At 37.9% G+C, this 23,826-nt stretch overlaps 1 protein-coding gene across 1 annotated transcript in view; it reads right to left on the reverse strand.

The window, feature by feature from the left end:
* Positions 1-17,750, reverse strand: part of LOC116903296 (vomeronasal type-2 receptor 26-like) — a 38,942-nt gene extending 21,192 nt beyond the window's left edge. Inside the window, exons 1-2 of the mRNA XM_032905720.1 lie at positions 17,533-17,750; positions 15,923-16,220 (exon numbers count right to left, since the gene is read on the reverse strand). Of these exons, the coding sequence (XP_032761611.1) occupies positions 15,923-16,220; positions 17,533-17,750 (516 nt within the window). The remainder of the gene's footprint in view (positions 1-15,922; positions 16,221-17,532) is intronic.
* Positions 17,751-23,826: the final 6,076 nt, after the last annotated feature.

Genomic DNA, 23,826 nt, shown 5'->3' on the forward strand with positions numbered 1-23,826 from the left:
TCCTATCAGACCACCACAGGCTAAAGCTGGTCTTCAATAACAATAAGGGAAGAATGTCCACATATACATGGAAGTTGAACAACGCTCTACTCAATGATAACCTGGTCAAGGAAGAAATAAAGAAAGAAATTAAAGACTTTTTAGAATTTAATGAAAATGAAGGTACAACATACCCAAACTTATGGGACACAATGAAGGCTGTGCTAAGAAGAAAACTCATAGCTCTGAGTGCATGCAGAAAGAAACAGGAGAGAACTTATGTCAGCAGCCTGATAGCACACCAAAAAGCTATAGAACAAAAAGAAGCAAATACACCCAGGAGGAGTAGAAGGCAGGAAATAATCAAACTCAGAGCTGAAATCAAACAAGTAGAATCAAAAAGGACTATACAAAGAAACAACAGAACCAAAAGCTAGTTCTTTGAGAAAATAAACAAGATAGATAAACCCTTAGCCAGACTAACGAGAGGACACAGAGAGTGTGTCCAAATTAACAAAATCAGAAATGAAAAGGGAGACATAACTACAGATTCAGAGGAAATTCAAAATATCATCAGATCTTACTATAAAAGCCTATACTCAACAAAACTTGAAAATCTGCAGGAAATGGACAATTTCCTAGACAGATACCAGGTACCGAAGTTAAATCAGGAACAGATAAACCAGATAAACAACCCCATAACTCCTAAAGAAATAGAAGCAGTCACTAAAAGTCTCTCAACGAATAGGAGCACAGGTCCAGATGGGTTCAGTGGAGAATTCTATCAGATCTTCATAGAAGTCCTCATACCAATACTTTCCAAACTATTCCACAAAATTGAAACAGATGGAGCGCTACCAAATTCCTTCATCAAAATGCTCTATTTGCAGATGATATGATGGTATATATAAGTGACCCCAAGAGTTCCACAAGAGAACTAGTAAACCTCATAAACACCTTCAACAAAGTGTTGGGTAAAAAATTAACTCAAATGAATCAGTAGCCTTCCTCTACACAAAAGAGAAACAAGCTGAGAAAGAAATTAGGGAAATGACACCCTTCATATTAGTCCCAAATAATATAAAATACCTCGGTGTGACTTTAACCAAGCAAATGAAAGATCTGTATGATAAGAACTTCAAGTCTCTGAAGAAAGAAATTGAAGAAAATCTCAGAAGATGGAAAGATCTCCCATGCTCATGGATTGGCAGGATTAATATAGTAAAAATGGCCATTTTACCAAAGGCGATCTACAGATTCAATCCAATCCTTATCAAAATTCCAACCCAATTCTTCATAGAGCTAGACAGAACAATTTACAAATTCATCTGGGTAGCTAAAACTATCCTCAACAATAAAAAGACTTCCGGGGGAATCTCTATCCTTGAACTCAAGCAGTATTACAGAGCAATAGTGATAAAAACTGCATGGTATTGGGCAAGCAGACAAGTGGAAAAGAATTGAAGAGCTAGAAATGAAACCACATGCTTATGGTCTCTTGATTTTTGATAAAGGAGTCAAAACCATCAAATGGAAAAAGACAGCATTTTCAACAAATGGTGCTGGTTCAACTGGAGGTCAGCAAGTAGAAGATTGCAGAACGATCCATTCTTATCACCCTGTCCAAAGCTTATGTCCAAGTGCATTAAAGACCTCCACATCCAACCAGATACACTCAAATTAATAGATGAAAAAGTGCAGAAGTTTTACTAACACATGGGCAGGGGAGAAAATTTCATGAGCAAAACACCAATCGCTTATGCTCTAAGATCAAGAATTGACAAATGGGATCTCATAAAGCTAGAAAGCTTCTGTATGGCAAAGGACACTGTTGTTAGGACAAAAGAGCAACAAACAGATTGGGAAAAGATCTTTACCAATTCTACAACTGATAGAGGGCTTATATCCAAAACATGCAAATAACTCACGAAGTTAGACTGCAGGGAGACAAATAACCCTATTAAAAAATGTGGTTCAGAACTAAACAAAGAATTCACAGCTGAGGAATAATGAATGTCTGAGAAGCACCTAAAGAAATGTTCAACATCTTTAGTCATAAGGGAAATGCAAGTCAAAACAACCCTGAGATTCCACCTGACACCAGTTAGAATGGCTAAGATCAAAAACTCGAGCGACAGCAGATGTGGCAAGGATGTGGAAAAAGAGGAACACTCCTCCATTGTTAGTGGGATTGCAGACTGATATGACCATTCTGGAAATTAGTCTGGAGGTTCCTCAGAAAATTGGACATTGCACTACCTGAGGACCTAGCTATACCTCTCCTGGGCATATACCCAAAAGATGCTCCAACATACAACAAAGACACATGCTCCACTATAGTCATAGCAACCTTATTCATAATAGCCAGAAGCTGGAAAGAACCCAGATGCCCTTTAACAGGGGAATGTATACAGAAAATGTGGTACATCTACACAATGGAATACTACTCAGCTATCAAAAACAATGACTTTATGAAATTCATAGGCAAATGGATGGGACTGGAAAACATCATCCTGAGTGAGTAACCCAATCTCAGTAAGACATACATGGTATGCACTCATTGATAAGTGAATATTAGTACAAATGCTCGAATCACCCTACATGCACAGAACACATGAAACTCAAGAAGGATGATGAAAATGTGGATGCTGCACTCCTTCTTTAAAAATGAAACAAGAATACCCTTAGGAATAGATAGGAAGGCAAGGTTTAGAACAGAGATTGAACGAATGCCTTTTCAGAGCCTGACCCACATGTGGCCCATACATATACAGCTACCAAAGTAGGTTAGATGGATGAAGCAAAGAACTGCAGGCTGACAGTATCTGGAGGTTTTCTCTCCTGAGAGACACAGCCAGAATATGGCAAATACATATGCGTATGCCAGCAACAAACTTCTGAACTGAGAATGGGACCCTCATTGAAGGAAACAGAGAAAAGACTGAAAGAACTGGAAAATATCATCCTGAGTGAGATAACCCAATCACAGTAAAACATACATGGGGGCCTTGAGACCCCATATTAACAGCAATGCCAACCAACCACAGCTTCCAGGGACTTAGCCACTACCGAAAGACTATACATGGACTGACCCTGGGCTCCAAATTCATAGGTAGCAATGAATAGCATAGTAGGGGCACCAGTGAAAGGGGAAGCCCTTGGCCCTTCCAAGGCTGGACTCCCAGTCAACAGGATTGTTTGGGGGAGGACAGTAATTGGGGGAGGATGGGGAGGGGATCACCCACATAGAAGGAGAGGGGTAGAGGTTAGGGTGATGTTGGCCTGGAAACTGGGCAAGGGAATAATAATGTAAATAAGAAATGAAATAAAAATGTAAATAAGGGAATGAAATGTAAATAAGAAATTCCCAATTTAATAAAGATGGAGAAAAAATGAAATAGAGGAGAAGACAGGTAAAGAAGTAAAAGCCTTTATAGAGGAAACACAAAACTCACTTAAACAATTACAGGAAAACACATCCTAACAGGTAAAAGAATTGAACAATACCATCCAGGATCTAAAAATGGAACTAGAAACAATAAAGAAATTCAAAAGGTTGTTGACCCTGAAGATGGAAAACCTAGGAAAGTGATCAGGAGTCATAGGTACAAGCATCACCATAAGAATACAAGAGATAGAAGACAGAATCTCTGGGGCAAATATACCATAGAAATCATTGACCCAATAATGAAAGGAAATATGAAAAAGCTAAAAGCTCCTAACCAAAAACACCTAGGAAATCCAGGACAAAATGAGAAGGACAAACCCAATCAAGGGCCTCAACATCAAACCAGGTACACTCAAACCAATAGAAGAAAAAGTGGGAAAGAGTCCCGAACACATGGGTACTGGGGAAAATCTCCCAAACAAAACAATAGTGGCTCATGCTCTAAGATTAAGAATCGATAAATGGGATCTCATAAAACTGCAAAGATTCTGTAAGACAAAAAACACTCTCATTAGGACAAAACACCAACAGATTGCGAAAGGATCTATACCAATCCTACATCTGATAGAGGACTGAGAAGCAACTAAAGAAATAGTCAACACCCTTAATCATCAGGGAAATGCAAATCATAACAACCCTGACATACCACCTCACACCAGTCAGAATGGTTAAGATAAAAACTCAGATGACAGTAGATGCTGGTGAGGATGTGGAGAAATAGGCACATTCCTCCATTGTTGGTGGGATTGAAAGCTGCTACAACCACTCTGGAAATCAGTCTGGCAGTTTCTCAGAAAATAATCCACTCCTGGACATACACCCAAAAGATGCTCCAACGTTTAACAGGGACTCATGCTCCACTATGTTCATAGCAGCCTTATTTATAACAGCTAGAAACTGGTAGTGCCCAGATGTCCTTCAACAGAGGAATGGGTACAGAAAATGTGGTATATTTGCACAATGGAGTACTAATCAGCTATTAAAAACAATGACTACATGAAATGTTTAGGTAAATGGATGGAACTAGAAAATATCATCCTGAGTGAGGTAGCCCAGTCACAGAGGAACACACATGATATACACTCACTGGTAAGTGGATATTAGCCCAAAAGCTTTGACTACCTAAGAAAAATTCCATAGATCATATGAAACTCAAGAAAAAGGAAGAGCAAAATGTGGATGTATCAGTCCTTCTTAGAAGGGAGAACAAAATAGTCGCAGAAGGAAATACAGGGACAAAGAGTAGAGCAGGGTCTGAAGAAAATATCATCCAGAGACTTCCCCACCTGGATGTATGTATCCACTAAACCCAGTCACTATTGCTGATGCCAAGAAGTGCTTGCTGACAAGAGCCAGATATGTGTCCTCAGAGAGGCTGTGCCAGAGCTCTTCTGATACAGATGAAGATGATTGCAGCTAACCATTGGACTGAACTAGAGGACCCCAGTGGAAGAATTAGAGAAAAGACTGAAGAAGCTGAAGGGTTTGAAACACCATAAGAAGAAATACAGTATCAATACCCATACCCTACAGAACTCCCAGGGACTAACCCCATAACCAATGAGTACACATGGAGGGAAACATGACTGCAGCCACATATGTAGCAGAGGATGGCATTGTCTAGCATCAATAGGAGGAAAAGTCCTTGGTCCTTTGAAGGCTCATTTCCCCAATGTAGGGGAATGCTAGGGTGTTGAGTTGGGACTGGTTGGGTGGGAGTCAGAGCATCCTCATAGAAGCAGATGGAGGAGAAGTGGGTATGGGAAAGGGGAGAAGGGGGATAATGTTTGAAATGTAAATTCATTAAATATCCAAGAAAATAAAATTTAAAAAGGGAATGCAAACTGACACAATATGAAAACCAGTATAGAGTTTCACAAGCCCTAAGGGCAGACCAACCAAACAACTCACATCTACTATTCCTGGGTATAGATATTCCATGCTCTAAGCCAAAGGAAGAGAAACTGCACATTCACCTTTTATTATTGTTTTTGCTCTTTACACAATTCACTTTAACAAAGATACTAAAGCAAACCAAATGTCCATAAATAGCAATCGATTAGAACAGAAACATGATACCTATGCACAACAGAATTATATGTAGCCTTGAAGAATAAATTTATTTGGAGGAAGATGGCTGGAACTGCAAATATATTAAGCAAAATAAACCAGACATATACTTTGTGTTTCCCCTTCACTGTGGTACCTGGACTTAATGCTGTGTGTGTGTGTGTGTGTGTGTGTGTGTGTGTGTGAGAGAGAGAGAGAGAGAGAGAGAGAGAGAGAGAGAGAGAGAGAGAGAGAGAGAGAGAGAGAGAGAGAGAGAGAGAGAGAGAGAAAGGGACAAAGGGATCCAGTAGAATGGTAAAAGAAATCATAAGAAGAGACAGTAATAAAACACTGAATTAAATCTGAAAAAGTTTTGTTCAGAGAGCAGAACAGCAAGATTTGAGGATCTGAGAGGCATGAGGAAGCAGAAAGTAAGAAAAAAGTGCATGTGAATTGGGCCATAATGAAAACCTTCAATCATATGATGACAAAATAATAATTCTAAGGACCCATGTTCAATTCCCAGAAACTGCATCAGGTGGTTCATTACCACCTCTGACTCCAACTCAGGGAATTCTAACTCATCCAGCCTCTGTCGGTCCTGAACTCATTACACCTATGCATTCTTCTTCCTCTGTCTCTGTCTTTGTCTCTCTGTCTGTCTATCTGTCTCCATATCTCTCTCTCTCTCTCTCTCTCTCTCTCTCTCTCTCTCTCTCTCTCTCTCTTTCTCTCACACACACACACACAATATTAACAGTAATGAAATACATGTAAATAAAAGGAGTACATGGATCAATAAGGTGGTATACAAATAAGGCTAAAGGAATATCAAAGCCTACAGACACCGAACTCAAACACAGAGACGAAGGAAACATGAACCCTAAAAGCAATGCAACACTCCAAAGATCATAACTCCTTAACTACTGAATACAGCAATACTGACCTAGATAAAATGCCAAATGAAAAAAGAATGTTTACTAGTAAAACTACCAGCAAAGGTCTAGAGAGTATTCAGTTTTGCCATTCACTTTTAGTGCTTGAAATCCTAGCAAAATCAAAATAGTAAGAAAACACCTACAGATAGGATAAGAAGAAGATAAATTATCCCTGTTCGCATATGATATGTTTGTCTAAATGTTTTCTTGCAAGGTATTCCTAGGAGCTTAATATGAAAAGTCTCAGGCCTGATATATACTTTCATCAAAGTAACAGAACACAAAATAAACATCCAAACTTGTAGCTTCCTATATATCATTAATAGCTTATTACTGGGAGAACTCATGGGAGTAATTAAAAAATGTAATAAAAATAAAGCAGCTAGGAATATGCCCTAAGCAAAGAGGTGGAAGGATTTTAAATACATTGAAGAGGACTCTAGAAGACAGAAGGAACTTGGACACACAGAGATTGGCTCAACATTTCAAAATGATATATTATTAAGCATAATTGTCATCAACCTTCTTATGACACTCATCAAAAAACTACCAAAGGCAATTCTAACATTTATTTGGAAACACAAAGACCCCCATTGGACAAAGCCATCCTTAATAGTGGAGGTATTGGTTGATACAGGTCAATTCATATACCAGAACTCGTCTTATGCTACTGAACCATAGTAACACATCAGCCTGTTGTTGGTATAAGATAAACCTTTACATAAACCAAACAGAAGAACAATAAATAAACTCATGTAGCTATAATCAAAAACATATACTGGAGAAAAGACAGTTGCTTCCATAAATTCTAGGGAAACTGAATATCTAGCTACATGTGGAAAACTTAGTGGAGTTGTCTGTCTTTCTACCCTGTGTAAAAAACCCGTTCTGATCATCTGAGAGACATTACTGGAAAATGTAAGACTTTGAAAAATTGCCTTGGACAAGGATCTTCTGAAAGGTCTCTGGCAACTCAGCAGATCAAGGGGCTACATGCAGTGAAAAAGCTGCAGAACAAAGGGATCCTATATCAAGAAAACAAAATGAGAAACTATTAGGTGAGAATTCAGGAAACTATGAGAGTTAGGAAGGAGGATCCATGACAAAATAAGACAAATACACTTATATACACATTTTTATGAAAAAAGTATTCATTATAATTGTCATAATAAACATGAGTCCAGAGTCAAATAATTAAAAGAAAAATTGAATTCACTCATAGAAACTCATAAAAACACGGACAGGCATAATAGTGTAGGCTTTAATCCCAGCCCTGGGAAAGCAGAGGCAGGAGGATCTCTGTGAAGCTATTCTGGAATACATAAGAAGTTTAAGACCAGCCAAGATTGCATAATGAGAAACAGTCTCAAAAAGAAACAAAAAAAGAAAATTAAAAATAAAAATAAATCAACTTGGCATCCTCATGCATGGGACTACTATTTTAAGTCACTTCACTGATAATATCATGGGAACAGTTAATGGTGGAAAACTATTTTTTTCAAACTAATAATTTCAATAGCCCTTTTTAAGTTAATTACTAAATAAGATATACTTGGCTTATAAATACTACTATTCTATCATTGTTTATAAAACTCATTACTGATCAACAAAAAGATTTTTAAATAAAGACAAAAATTAGAACTTTCATTCCAACAGAGGAAAATTGAAAAAGCCCAAATGTCCTGATAGACTAAGTCTGAAACATGGTTCTTTGTAATAAATAAATAAACAAATAAATAAATGAATAAATAAATAAATAAATAAATGTGAGTCAAATCCTGTGGGGAAGAGATTTGAGCACCCAGGAGTTCAGACATCCTGAGCCCACAGGACAGACTGCCACTTATGCACACCTCTGCCCACATCCCTGGTCCCAGGGGAAACTGCACAGTGTCTCTGGACACAGAAATATAGGAACAGTCAGCCACTGGTACCCACAGATCTGGTTTGTGCCCAGGACTGAATTGAAAGGGCCAAACAGCTCCCTGCACCCAAATCCCATGGGGGAGAGAGCTGGACCCTCAGAAGTTTGGATATTCCTGAGAAGTCAAAGGAGACTACCCTCTGCTCACAGTCCAGACCCAAGAGAGAACTGCCTACTGCCATCTGTGGCCCCGGGGTGCAAGGAACTAGGAACAATAAGGCACAGGACCCATTGATTCCTGCCCACGCCTAGAGCTGGAAGACAATCACCAAGAGCAGCTACACACCTGAAATCAGAGCACCTGTTCTCAGAAAAGGCTGAAAGAAAACAGGAAAACAATTCTACAGGAGTGTTGACACAGTGTCATACAGGAGGGTTAGGTCACTCTCAGAGACAGTAAAACAAGCAAACACACAAGAGACAACCCAATGACTAGAGGCAAGCACAGGAACATAAGCAACAGAAACCAAGACTACTTGGCACTATCAGAGCCCAGTTCTCCCATCAAAGAAAATACTGGCTATCCAACCACACTAGAAAAGCAAGATTTAGATTTAAAATCACATTTTGTGATAATGATAGAGGACTTTAAGAGAGACATAAAGCACTCCCTTTAAAAAAGGCAGAAAAACACAAGTAAAAAAGTAGAAGCCCTTAGAGAACAAAAATGTGAAAGAATTACAGGAAAACACACACACACACACACACACACACACACACACACAAAAACAGGGGAAGGAATTGAACAAAACAATTCAGGATTTAAAATGAAAATAGAAACAATAAGGAAAGCACAATGGGAGACAACCCTGGATATAGAAAACTTAAGGAAGAGACAAGGAGTCATAGATACAAGCATCACCAACAGAATACAAGACATAGAAGAGAAAATCTCAGGGGCAGAAGATACCATAGAAAACAGTGACACAACCCTCAAAGATAATGTAAACCACAAAAAGCTCCTAGTCCAAAACATCTGGGAAATCCAGGACACAAATAGAAGATCAAACCTAAGAATAATAGGTATAGAAGAAAGTGAGGACTTCCAACTCAAAGAGCCAGTAAATATATTCAACAAAATTATAGAAGAAAATTTCTCTAACCTAAAGAAAGAGATGCCTATAAACATACAAGAAGCCTACAGAACTCCAAATAGATTGGACCAGAAGAGAAATTCCTCCCATCATATAAGAGTTAAAACTCCAAATGCATGAAACAAAAAAAGAATATTAAAAGCAGTAAGGAAAAAAGGTGAAGTGACATATAAAGGTAGACCTATAAGAATTACACCAGACTTCTCAGAGATTGTGAAAGCCAGAAGATCCTGGAAAGATGTAATTCAGACCCTAAGAGAACACAAATGCCAGCCCAAGTTACTGTATCCAGCAATACTCTCAATTAACATGGAGAAAGCAAGATATTCCATGACAAAAGCAAATTTAAACAATATCTTTCTACAAATACAGCCCTACAAAAGATAGTAGATGGAAAACTCCAACAGAAAGAGAGAAACTACATTGTACATAAAGCAAGAATATAATTTCCTTGCAATGAAAGTAAAAGAGAGACACACAAACATAATTCCACCTCTAACAACGAAAATAACAGAAAGCAACAATCACTATTATTTAACATCTCTCAACATCAACAGATTCAATTCCCTAATAAAAAGACATAGACTAACAGACTGGATATGTAAAGAGGACCCAGCATATTGCTGCATACAGGAAACATACTTCAGAGACAAAGACAGACACTACCTCAAAGTAAATAACTGGAAAACAACTTTCCAAGCAAATGGCCTGAAGAAAAAAGCTGGAGTTGTCATTCAAATATCGAATAAAATTGATTTTCAACTAAAAGTCATTTAAAAAGATAAGGAAGTACACTTCATATTCATCAAAGGAAAAGTCCAGCAAGATGAACTCTCAATCCTAAATATCTATGCTCCAAATGCAAGGGTACCTACATTCAAAAGGAAACCTTACTAAAGCACAAAGCATACATTGTACCTCACACAACTGTAGTAGGAGATATCAACATCCCGCTCTCATCAATGGACAGATCATGGAAACAGAAATTAAACAGAGGCATAGAGAAACTAGCAGAAGTTATGAACAAAATGGATTTAACAGATATTTATAGAATATTTCATCATAAAACAAAAGGCTACACTTTCTTTACAGCACCTCATGGAACCTTCTCTAAAATTGACCATATAATCAGTCACAAAACAGGCCTCAAGAGATACACAAAGAGAGAAATAATCCTATGCATAATATCAGATCACCACGGACTAAGACTGGTCTTCAATAACAAAAATAATGACAGAAAGCCCACATACATATGGAAGTTGAACAATGCTCTAGTCAATGACACCTTAGTCAAGGAAGAAATGAAGAAAGAAATTAAAGACTTCCTAGAATTTAATAAAAATGAAGATACAACATACCCAAATGTATGGAACACAATGAAAGCACTGCTAAGAGGAAAACTCACAGCTCTGTGTGCTGGAAAAAGAAATTGTAGAGAGCATATGTCAGCAGCTTGACAACACACCTACAAGCTCTAGAATGAAAAGAAATGTATAAACCCAAGAAGAGTAGAAGGCAGGAAATAATCAAACTCAGAGCTGAAATCAACCAAGTAGAAACAAAAAGGACTATACAAAGAATCATCAAAACCAGGAACTGGTTCTTTGAAATAGATAAACCCTTAGCCAAACTAACCAGAGGTCACAGAGAGTGTATTCCAATTAACAAAATCAGAAATAAAAAGGGAGACATAAAAACAGCATATAAAGGGGTTGGGGATTTGGCTCAGTGGTAGAGCACTTGCCTAGGAAGCGCAAGGTCCTGGGTTCGATCCCCAGCCCCGGAAAAAAAAAACCAGCATATAAAGAAATTAAAACAAATCATCAAATCCTACTACAAATGCCTACATTCAACAAAATGGGAAAATCTGGAAATGGACAGTTTTCTAGACAGATACCAGGTACCAAAGTTAAGACAGGAACAAATAAACTATCTAAACAACCCCATAACTTCTAAAGAAAGAGAAGCACTTATTAAAAGTCTCCCAACCAAAAAGAGCCGAGGACCAAATGGGTTCAGTGCAGAATTCTATTAGGTCTTTATAGAAGACCTCATAGCAATATTTTCTAAACTATTCCACAAAATAGGAACAGACGGAGCACTACCAAATTCCGTTTATGAAGCCACAATTACTCTTATACCAAAACCACACAAAGACCCAACATAGAAAGAGAACTTCAGACCAATTTCCCTTATGAATATTAATGCAAAAGTACTCATTAAAATTCTTGCAAACTGAATCCAAGAAAACAACAAAATGATCATCCATCATGATCGAGTAGGCTTCATGCCATGGATGCAGGGATGGTTTAACATACAGAAATCTATCAATGTAATCCACTATATAAACAAACTGAAAGATAAAAACCAAATGATCATTTCATTAGATGCTGAGAAAGCATTTTACAAAATTCAGCAGCCCTTCATGATAAAAGTCCTTGAAAGACCAGGAATTCAAGGTCCATATCTAAACATAGGAAAAGCAATATACAGAAAACCAATAGCCAACATCAAACTAAATGGAGAGAAACTTGAAGCAATCCCACTAAAATCGGGGACTAGACAAGGCTGCACACTCTCTACCTTCTTGTTCAACATAGTATTTGATATATTAGCCAGAGGAATCAGACAATATAAGTAGGTCAAAAAGATACAATTTGGAAGGGAAGAAATCAAAATATCACTATTTGCAGATGCTATAATAGTATATTTAAGTGACCCCAAAAATTCCACCAGAGAACTACTAAGCCTGATAAACAATTTCAGCAAGGTGGCTGGATATCCTATTAACTCAAACAAATCGGTAGCCTTCCTCTACTAAAAGGATAAACAGGTTGAGAAAGAAATTAGAGAGATGACACCCTTCATGATAGTCCCAAATAATACAAAATATCTTTGTGTGACTTTAACCAAGCAAGAGAAAGATCTGTATGACAAAAACTTCAAGTCTCTGAAGAAAGAAATTGAGGAAGATCTCAGAAGATGGACAGATCTTCCATGCTCATGGATTGGCAGGATTAATATAGTAAAGATGGCCACTTTACCAAAAGCAATCAACAGATTCAATGCAATCCCCATCAAAATTCCTACTCAATTCTTTATTGAGATGGAAAGAGCAATTTGCAAATTCATTTGGAATAAAAAAAAAACCCAGGATATCGAAAATGATACTCAACAATAAAAGAAAATCTGGGGGAAATCACCATCCCTGACTTCATGCAGTATTACAGAGCAATAGTCATAAAAACTGTAAGGTATAGGGGTTGGGGATTTAGCTCAGTGGTAGAGCTCTTGCCTAGCAAGCTCAAGGCCTGGGTTCGGTCCCCAGCTCTGAAGATAAAAAAAAGAAAACAAACAAAACTGTAAGGTATTGGTGCAAAGACAGGCAGATATACCAGTGGAACAGAATTGAAGACCCAGAAATGAACTCACACACCTATGGTCGCTTGATCTTTGACAAAGGAGCTAAAACCATCCAATGAAGAAAGATAGCATTTTCAACAAATAATTCTGGTTCAACTGGAAGCCAGCATGCAGAAGAATGCAAATTGAACCATTCTTTTCACCCTGTAGAAAGCTTAAGTCCAAGTGAATCAAGGACCTCCACATCAAACCAGATACATTCAAACTAGTAGAAGAAAAAGTGGAAAAGAGTCTTGAACACATGAGCACTGGAGAAAATTTCCTGAAGAAAACACCAATGGCTTATACTCTAAGATCGACAAATGGGACCTCATAAAACTTCAAAGCTTCTGTAAGGCAAAAGACACTGTCATTAACACAAAACAGTAACCAACATATTGGGAACAGATCTGTACCAACCCTACATCTGATAGAGGGCTAATATACAAAATATACAAAGAACTCAAGAAGTTAGACTCCAGAGCGCAAAATAACCCTATTAAAAATGGGGAACAGAGGGGTTGGGGATTTAGCTCAGTGGTAGAGCGCTTGCCTAGGAAGCGCAAGACCCTGGGTTCGGTCCCCAGCTCCGAAAAAAAGAACCAAAAAAAAAAATGGGGAACAGAACTAAACAAAACTTTCTCAGCTGAGGATTATCAAATGCCCAAAAAGCACCTAAAGAAATGTTCAACATCCTTAGTCATCAGGGAAATGCAAATCAAAACAACCATGAGATTCAACCTCACACCAATCAGAATGACTAAGATAATCTCAGGTGACAGCAGATACTGGCAAGGATGTAGAGAAAGAGGAACACTCCTTCATTTTTAGTGGGATTGGAAACTGGTAGAAACACTCTGGAAATCAGTCTGGAGGTTCCTCAGAAAATCGGACATTCCACTAACTGAGGACCCAGCTATACTTTTCCTGGGCATATACCCAAAGATGCTCCAACATGCAACAAAGACACATTCTCCACTATGTTTATAGCAGCCTTATTTATAATAGCCAGAAGCTGGAAAGAACCCAGATGCCCTTCAACAGAGGAATGGATTCAAAAAATGTGGTACATCTACACAATGGTGTACTACTAAGCAGTCAAAAACAATGACTACATGAAATTCATAGGCAAGTGGAATGAACTACAAAATATCATCCTGAGTGGCATAACCCAATCTACAGAAAAACACTCTTGGTATGTACTCATTGATAAGTGGATATTAGCCCAAAAACTGGAATTACCCAAGATGCGATCCACAGACCTCAGGAAGGTCAAGAAGAAGGATGACCGAAATGCAGATGCTCCCACTTCTTTTAAAAAGGTGAAAAATTATCTTTAGGATGGAATATGCAAGCAAAATTTAGAGCAGCGACTCAAGAAATGGCCATTCAGAGCCTGCCCCACATGTGGCCCACATAGATACACAGAAACCAAAACTAGATAAGATTGATGAGTTAAAAATTGCATGCTGAAAGGGACCGAATAGAGATCTCTCCTGATAGACACATCCAGAGCCTGTCCAATACTGAGGTCAATGCTAGCAGCAAACCACTGAACTGAGAACAGGACACCCTTCAGAGGAATTAGAGAAAGGATTGAAAGAGCTGAAGGGGCTTGCAACACTGTAAGAAGAACAATGCCAACCAACCAGAACTTCCAGGGACTAAACCACTACCGAAAGACTATACATCGACTGACCCAGGGCTCCAACTGCATATGTAGCAGAGAATAGCCTTGTTGAGGCACCAGTGGAAGGGGAAGCCCTTTGTCCTGCGAAGGTTGGACCTCCAGTGCATGGGAATGTGTTAGGGGGAGCAGTAAAAGGGGATGGATGGGGAATACCCTCATGGTAGAGGGTAGGGAAGTGGAGGCTTATGGACAGGAAACTGGGAAAGAGAATAACAGTTGAATTGTAAGTAAAGAAATATATCTAATAAAAAAGAAACAAACAAACAAACAAAGTAAGAAAGAAAGAAATTTATTTAAAATATAAATGGCTGCAGAAACCTCAATAAACAAACAAACAAGTAAACAAGTAAATAAATAAATAAATAAATAAATAAATAAATAAATAAATAAATAAATAAATGTGATTTGGAAATCTGGGTTGGTACCAGAGTAATCAGAAATATTCCTGATTACGTGAAAACACATGAGTAGAACTTTTACAGTTCTCTTATTTTGTCGTCCTCTAAAACTTCATCCAAATAAACTATGGTATTTACAATGGTACGTGGCAAAGGAAATTTTCTTGGAGTGATAAAATACAGGTTTTCTGTTGCTGTAAAGCTATAAATAATGACTCTCTTCCTGGTCCTTTTGAGTTCTCACTTTTAAAGATCTGCATGCACTAACCGTTTCTCTATTACCACTTTCACACACCATCCCCTTGCCGGGTGTTACCACCATGCCTGGGATTCTCATAGCATTCTGTGGGCCATGCTAGCATGGCCCCATACCATGTTAGCCCCAAGCATTCTACAGACTAGCATGGCTTCCTGTCATTAACTCTTTCACACTCCCAACACCCAGTGAAATCGTTACTCAGCAAACTGGTACCCAACAACCAAATTTATGTGTTAAATGCTCAATGTACAACACATCCACACAATTCACTCACAACCAATTGATAATATACCATTGCCTACATAGGCACAAAGTCCTTTACACATCCCTCCCTTAAGAACAGTCATACAAACCTGTAAAGGTGCAGAGAAGAATCTTAACATTGTCTCTGTGTTCTCTCCGCTGCCTCTCTAGCCTCACTCCAGTCTCTTCTCTCTAAAACTTTTCTCCTTCCCACCCTTCCTACTTGTCCAATGACAGGCCTTGTTCTATCTTCTACCTGCCTTCACCTGCGTGGCGACATCATCCTACAGTTGTCTTTATAATTTTTCAATTTAAAGGTTTTAAAAGTGAATTTGTAATACAAACAGGGGTGCATTTTGAATAAATTGTGCTGTATAATTTAAAAACTAGATAGTAATTTTTAAAGTATTTCCATACCTCATCAATAAAGAACTGAATAATTTAGTGTTTATTAACATGGCATTATGTTTAACCTAGGAGCCAGAATTCTCTGCGTACCTGTGGGATGTTGTAGAGACTTAGAACTCGGGAGATCTGGGTTGATATTCCTGTTGAAATGCCTCCTATCACTGCAACCAGCTTATCAGTCTTCTCAGGCCTGCAGCTGTAGTTAGGAACTGGGGGGCTCTCTCCTGAGAGCAAAGCCATAGAACTCTCTATGGCCTTATTCTCAATAAAGTCAACATTGAAGAGATAGAATCCCAGGGACATATTGAATAGAATATTTGGGTCCTTGTTGATTTTTTCTATAGCAAAAACCATTGCCAACATGTGCTGATAATGTTTAGTGAGATATCTAGTAGGAAAAATCGGAAAGACAATTTTTGTTCTTTTTTATTGTTAATTTTTAATAAAATATAATCATGCCACTTACCAACCTTTTATTTCTCCATGCAGCTGCTCCCATGCTCCCTCTTAAATTCTGGAATTTTATTTCTAACAATCTAAGTCATGTAAAGAATATACACAATAATCTGAGAACCAAGCAGGATAATCTATATTAAAAATGTAGAGGAAGTAGTCTTAAAAAAGATTTATAGCCCAACCTATTATAAAATTCACAATTTTTTTGAATTTTTATTTGAGACAGAGTCTTGCCTATTCAGCCCAGGCTGTACTTAAACTCACTATGTAGACTAGGTTGATCATAGGCTCACCAAGATCCTCCTGGCTCTGCTTCTCAAGTTCTGAAATTAAAGGTTTGTACCACCACAAACTTCTATAATGTACAATTTTCAGTTTTTACTGTGCAACATTTGTCTGAGAAATTAAAATGGAGATGTAAGGCATGTGGAAAATGGCAAGCATTAAAACTTAGTATATCATGTGCTCTTCAAAATGAGGAAAAATCTTGGGAAAATAAATAGTGCTTGAGCAACTATGGTAATTGAAAAATTGTGTTAAATGAATGAAAGCAGGAAAAATATATGCTGTATTCTCAGTACAATACACTTAATAAAAACAAAGAAAAATTGCTTCAACTGAAAAGTATTTTCAAAGTTTTCTTACATATTTAAGAAAATTCAGCACGAGTAGGAGAGAGACACATGGAGAACATGACTATGGAGCTATTGGCGTTTGGACTACTGGGGAAGGGAGTGAGTTTCCTTAAAAGGTTTGCCCTAGTAGCTTACCAATACACTAGATGATGTCTTAACTCATGGAGTACTGGCATACTTAAATTAATTCAGTATTAAAAAGTGTGAGCAAAAGACTGAACCCCCAGTGAACTAGATTGTTGGGGGGAGGGCGGCAATGGGGGGAGGATGGGGAGGGGAACACCCATAAAGAAGGGGAGGGGGAGGGATTAGGGGGATGTTTGCCCTGAAACCGGGAAAGGGAATAACACTCGAAATGTAAATAAGAAATACTCAAGTTAATAAAAAAAAGTGTGAGCAAGAGAGAATCCAGAGAGAGAGAGAGACAGAGAGAGAGAGACAGAGAGACAGAGAGACAGAGAGACAGAGAGGCAATTCTATGAAATTGAGAGATAAGTGAATTAAACATTACAGTGGAATGGGTAGAGGACGATTTGATCAACATATATTGTTTAATAGGTATGAAATCCAGAAACAATATTTTTAAAGAGAGAAGCAAAAAATGCTTACCCATAAACATATTCTGGTAAATAGATTCCATCGTCAAGGTCAAATAATTTACTTCTAGTGTCTCCAGTAGTCATTCTAAGGGAAAAGAGTCCTCCGATAACAAAATCCCCATCTTGATAGTAGCCAGGAGAAGCAGGATTATTTAAGGAGACATAAGAAATTTGTTCCTGGAATGCAATGAGAACAATCAGGAGAGAGAAAGCGATGAGTAATTTCATACTAACATTGATAAATAACTAACAAAACTTAGGAATCTATTCAGTTGAGAATCTTGAGCTAATCAATCCCAATAACACATCAACAAACTGATAAAATATGAATCTGTCTGGTCAGTGTAGATCAAGGTTACTAAGCATTGTTTTGTCCTGATCCAGACCTGCCAGTATCCAAACACTCCTTTATTTTCTGTGAGTATAATCTGCTTTGCCTCTACTTGGCCCTAGATTTTGTCCCCTTCACAGAGTCACTGTGAGTCCCCAAGGGCTCAGGAACCTCTCACTTGGCACCTGGGAATCCTGATTTTCAGCAGGAAAACATACAATTAAGAACAAGTATGAAGTATGCTTATACATCTGTGGGGTATGTACTCTGTGAACTGAGACTTTACAAGGCCTCAAGGTAAAGAGAGACTAACCAGTGGAAGCATAATTAAGTCATGAAGGGTCATTTGAAGGAGGCATCAAAGGCTCAGTGTTTGTGGGGGAAATGCTGGACTCTTACTCATTTAACATCAGTGTCATTTTAGTATATTTCTGTAAGACCAAGTCAATGCCTTACATTAGAAAACTATATAAGGTCTTCTAACAATTATCAATTTGTGTATTTTTAATATCTTACATTGTATATGATTATGAGATAATGTTTTGAAATACATATACTATGTAAAATTAAATATAAATTCTTAACTCACACAGATTTTTTTAGAGAAATGGCATGATTTCAAATTTACTTACTGATCCCTCTTCTTCCTCTCATCCCAGTTTCTCCCTTTCCTCTCCCCTCCTTTTCCCTTCCCAGAAGAGGGGAGGCCTCCCATTGATATCATCCAACCGCCATATCAAGTTGTAGTAAGAGTAGGCACACCTTCTATTGAGGGTAGACAAGATAGTCCAGTTAGGGGAAAGGAATCCAAAGTTGATCAATAGTCAAAGACAGCCATTGCTCCTGTTTTAGGAGTTCCACATGAAGACAGAGCTGCACAAAGCTTACACATGTGCAAAACATCTAGGTCCATCCATGCATGCTCTCGAGCTGGTAGTTTAGTTTCTTTCAGTGAGACCCTACGGGTACAGGTTAGTTGATCCTGTAGGTTTTCTCATGGTATCTGTGACCTCTCTGGCTCCTTCAGTTCTTCCTCTCCATCTTCCACAGCATTCCTCAAGTTCGTCTTAAGCTTTGGTTGTGAGTCTCTGCATCTGAGTCCAGCAGTTACTTGGTGATGCCTCTCTGGTGACAGCTATGCTAGGCTTTTGTCATGTTTGTCTTTCTGGGTATGAGAAGCCACTCTCAGGATGATGCTTTCTAGTTCCATTGATTTGACTGCAAATTTCATGATGTCATTAATTTTTAAGATATCAGTGTACATATTTTATTTATAGTTTTGTACACTGATTTAATATAGATAGGACTGCTTTTCTACTTGAGTCATTGTAACCAAAGAAAAATAGCCTATAATACAAAGTGTAAACTATAGCATAATGACACAAAAGCACACATACTAATTCTAGGAAGGAATGTAATTATAGTGTCACATTTTTACAGTCCACACAGTCCCTGATTTGGATGAAATTCATAAATTTGTAGCAAAGCTTTATAGTTTCAAAAATGCTACCAAAAATGCACAAATTTAATATTTATTTCAACTTTCTGTCATATTCCTGGATTCTTTACCAATGTTCCATGGAGAAAAAAAACAAAAGCAAAGAAAAACTGAAATCAGAATCACTAATGTTATTAAGGAGTAAAGCAAATAAATTAACATTTAACAACCATCAGCAAATAGACAGCAAAGACAATGCTGTGACAAGAAACAGAAGGTTGCTAGAAAGCTGTACTCAGACTCTCATACCAGCAAAATCCTCTCCTGCACTGAATGGAACAAAACCAGATCTTTTCCTATTAAGGTGATAGAAATGCAACTTCTTTTATGAATACTGTAGAAGGGCAAATGTATGCATCATGGTAATTCAAACCAGCTGTTACAGAGTGGGCCCAGAACATATCTGTGTGTTCTGGGGTGATGTATACTGTAACTTTGATTAGGATAGTGGACACAACTTGGGGGTGGGAGAAGAGAATGAAGACAGGAGTACAAGACAAAGGTGAATGAGACTTCTCTTGTATCTTAGCATCATGTGGATGGAATCAATTGCTGTGCAGTCCACTCTGCTTCGATGAGGTGTTGGCTCAGCTCCCAATCTCAATTGTGTGATGCAAGAATAGCTGTGTCTGCATGGGTCTGATCATTAATCCCTATCTTCAAAGGATTCTAACTTTTCCTTGCATACTCTCCCTATGTGTGTGATTGCATCCCTGTTTTCACATTCAGTAGTTCATATCGCTATCTTTTCATCTTTAGCTTTAACATCAACAACAGCTCCACATAGATCATCAGAAGATTCTCCAAAAAGGAACAACAGTATCCCTAGCCAAACATGATTGAGGTCACTTCCTCCCTGCTGCTTAATCAATGTAATTAACCATCATCCTTATCATCTACTGTTTTCCTCATCTTCCACACAGGCTAAATACCATCCTTAAAAAGTGAGTAGTCACAGCCAGTAGTGGATATGGTAATCTTAGAGATCAATCTGATGTTTGTTTAGGACTGAATTTGTGGATAGATATTGTATAAATATAATTTGTCACAGAATATTTTGTTTTCTCCATCTGTGATAATTGAAAGTTTTGCTGGGTATTAGTAGTCTGGGCTGATCTCTGTTTTCTCCTACAGTCTGAAAGACATCTGTCCAGCCCCTTTCTGTCTTTGAGAATCTCTGTTGACAAGTCATTTGTAATTCTAATAGGTCTGCCTTTATATGTTACTTGGCCATTTTTTCCTGCTTTTAATTTCTAAGTTCTGTACGTTTGGTGTTTAGATGATTATGTGGCAAAGGGATTTTGCTTTCTGGTCCAATTTGTTTGGTATTTTATAGGCTTCTTCTACCCTTTTAGGCATCTCTTTCTTTAAGTTACATGATTTTTTTACTTTCCATTTATATTTATTTTTATATAAAAGCCATGCAGTTTATTTACAATATTGTACATTAAAGGAATATGTTTGAAGATCACACAGAAAGTTCACAAAGCTATGCATGAAATACATACTGAGAAGCTCTTACAAAATGTAGGACAGAGTTTGGCAGACTGTTATGGTTGGTGAATATTATGCAACCATTAGCTAGAAATAAGACAAAACATGCAAGTCAGTAGAATTTCAAGAAATTAAAGGCTAAAAACATTTAGCTAATACTAAGTTATCATATAGTTGAGCAACTACCATGTAAGAATGGGAATTTATAAAACAGGTCAGTTTTTAAAAGTTCTCTATGAATAATAGGCTTTCAGTAATTTCATATAAAGGTCTTCAGAAGTTATTTTTCAAATTATTTCCAGGACTAAACTACATTATCAGTAGATGTATATATTAAAACTATAGCTTCTGTATAATTATTTATTGTATTTTAAGGAAGTCTCGATTTTTCACCTTGGGAACAAAGGTAAGAAGAAAGCCAATCAGTTAACTTAGGATGGAGGAAAAGCTCTTGGTAGGAGCAAATTGCCAACACAGAAAATAAAGAGTCCAGGAATTAGAGAAGGATAAAATTCTAATAACTGGACTGTCAATATCCCAGTGTAAACTTTAGACGTGCTCAATTAAAGATGTCCTTTGAGGTAGTACCTCCTCACTGACAGTTCTGACAACGTCTCGGGTGTGTTATTGGCTACAACCACATCTCCTTTAGTGTTTACTGTTTTGGCTGAAAGACATTACTCAGATTGGGCCAACTGATAAGTTGCATTCTGTCCACAGTCAACATACTGTTATCTCTCCTGAGATATCTGCACAGAGTGTCCAAAGTATGCTGTTCTTACAGTACCTTGCATCTTAAGTACTATGCTGTGTACTTTCATGGAGACTAGTGTACAGAAATCGTATATGTAACTCATTTACTCTGCATTAACTATTGGTACTATGTGATCAATGTGCTTGACATCAAGTGGGCCAATATTAGTTACATTGCTTTTTTAATATTTTGATTAGAAATATTTCTTTACTTACATTTCAAACGTTATTCATCTCCCTGGTTTTCTGCCCATAAGCCCCTATTCCCTCCCCTCCCTCTTCTCCATACAGGTATTTCCCATATAGATACCCCTTATTGCCCACTCCCCATGTTCCCCTGCACTGGGGGTCCAACCTTGGTAAGATAAAGGGCTTCCCTTTGCACTCGTGCCACAACAGGGCTATTCTCTGCTACATATGCAGTTGAAGCCCTGGGACAGTCCAAGTATAGACTTTTGGTAGTAGTTTAGTTGCTGGAAGCTCTGGTTGGTTGGCATTGTTGTTCTTATGGGGTAGCAAGCCCCTTCAGCTCTTTCAATCCTTCCTCTAATTCCCCTAAATGGGGTCCTGTTCTCAGTTCAATGATTTGCTACTAGCATTGACCTCTGTGTTGGACATGCTCTGGATGTGTCTCCCAGAAGAGATCTATATCCCATTCCCCTCAGCATGCCTTTTTTAGTTTCATCAATCTTATTTAGTTTTGGTGACTGCATGTATATGGGCCACATGTGGGTCAGACCCTGAATGGCCATTCCTTGAGTTGCTGCTCTAAACATGGTTTCCATATCCCCTCCTATGGATAGTTTTCCCCTTAAGAATGAGTGGGAGCATCCACATTTTGGTCATCCTTCTTCTTGAGTTTCCTGTGGTCTGTGAATTGCATCTTGGGTAGTTTGACCTTTTGGGCTATTAGCCACTTATCAATGAGTGCATACCAAGTGGGTTTTTCTGTGTTTCAGGTAACCTCACTCAGAATGATATTTTGTAGTTCATTCCAATTGCTTATGAATTTCATGAAGTCATTGTTTTTGATAGCTGAGTAGTACGCCATTGTGTAGATGTACCACATTTTTTTAATACATTCCTCTGTTGAAGGGCATCTAGGTTCTTTGCAACTTCCAGCTATTGTAAATAAGGTTGGTATGAACACAGTGGAGCATGTGTCTTTGCTGAATATTGCAGCATCTTTTGGGTATACGCTCAAGAGAGGTATAGCTGGGTCCTCAGGTAGTGGAATGTCCAATTTTCTGAAGAACCTCCAGACTGATTTCCAGAGTGGTTGTACCAGTTTGCAATCACACCAACAATGGAGGAATGTTCCCCTTTCTCCACATCTTTGCCAGCATGTGCTGTCACCTGAGTTTTTTATATTAGCCCTTCTGACTTGTGTGAGGTTGAATCACATAGTTGTTTTGATTTGCATTTTTCGATGACTAAAGATTCTGTAATATTGCTTGAGGACAGAGATGGTGATTCCCCCAGAAGTTCTTTTATTGGTGATGATAGTTTTAGCTATCCTGTTTTTTTTTCTATTGCAAATGAATTTGCAAATTGCTCTTTCTAACTCTATCTGGAATTTTGTTGGAATTGTGGTGGGGATTGCATTGAATCTGAATGTTGCTTTTTGCACAATGGCCATTTTCACTTTATTAATTATGCCAATCCATGAGCATGGAAGTTCTTTCCATCTTCTGAGATCTTCTTTGTTTTCTTTCTTCAGAGACTTGAAGTTCTTGTCATACAGACCTTTCACTTGCTTGGTTAAAGTCACACTAAGGTATTTTATATTTTTGGGACTATTGAGAAGGGAGCCATTTCTTTAATTTCTTTTTCAGCCTGTTTATCCTTTTAGGAGAGGAAGTAGACTGATTTGTTTATGTTAATTTTATACCCAGCCAATTTGCTGAAGTTGTTGATCAGGTTTAGTAATTTTCTGGTGGCACTTTTGGGGTCACTTAACTATACAATCATATCATCTGCAAATAGTAATAATTTTACTTCTTCCTTTCTAATTTTTATCCCTTTGACCTCCCTTTGTGGTCTGATTGTTCTGGCTAGGACTTAGAGTACTATATTGAATAATTAGGTAGAGAGTGGGCAGTATTACATAGTCCCTGATTTTAGTGGGAGTGTTTCAAGTTTCTCTCAATTTAGTTAAATGTTAGCTATTGGTTTGTTGTTCACTGCTTTTACTATGATTAGGTGTGTGCCTTGAATTTCTGGTCTTT

Source organism: Rattus rattus, chromosome 6 (assembly GCF_011064425.1).
Source record: "Rattus rattus isolate New Zealand chromosome 6, Rrattus_CSIRO_v1, whole genome shotgun sequence".
Taxonomy (NCBI): domain Eukaryota; kingdom Metazoa; phylum Chordata; class Mammalia; order Rodentia; family Muridae; genus Rattus; species Rattus rattus.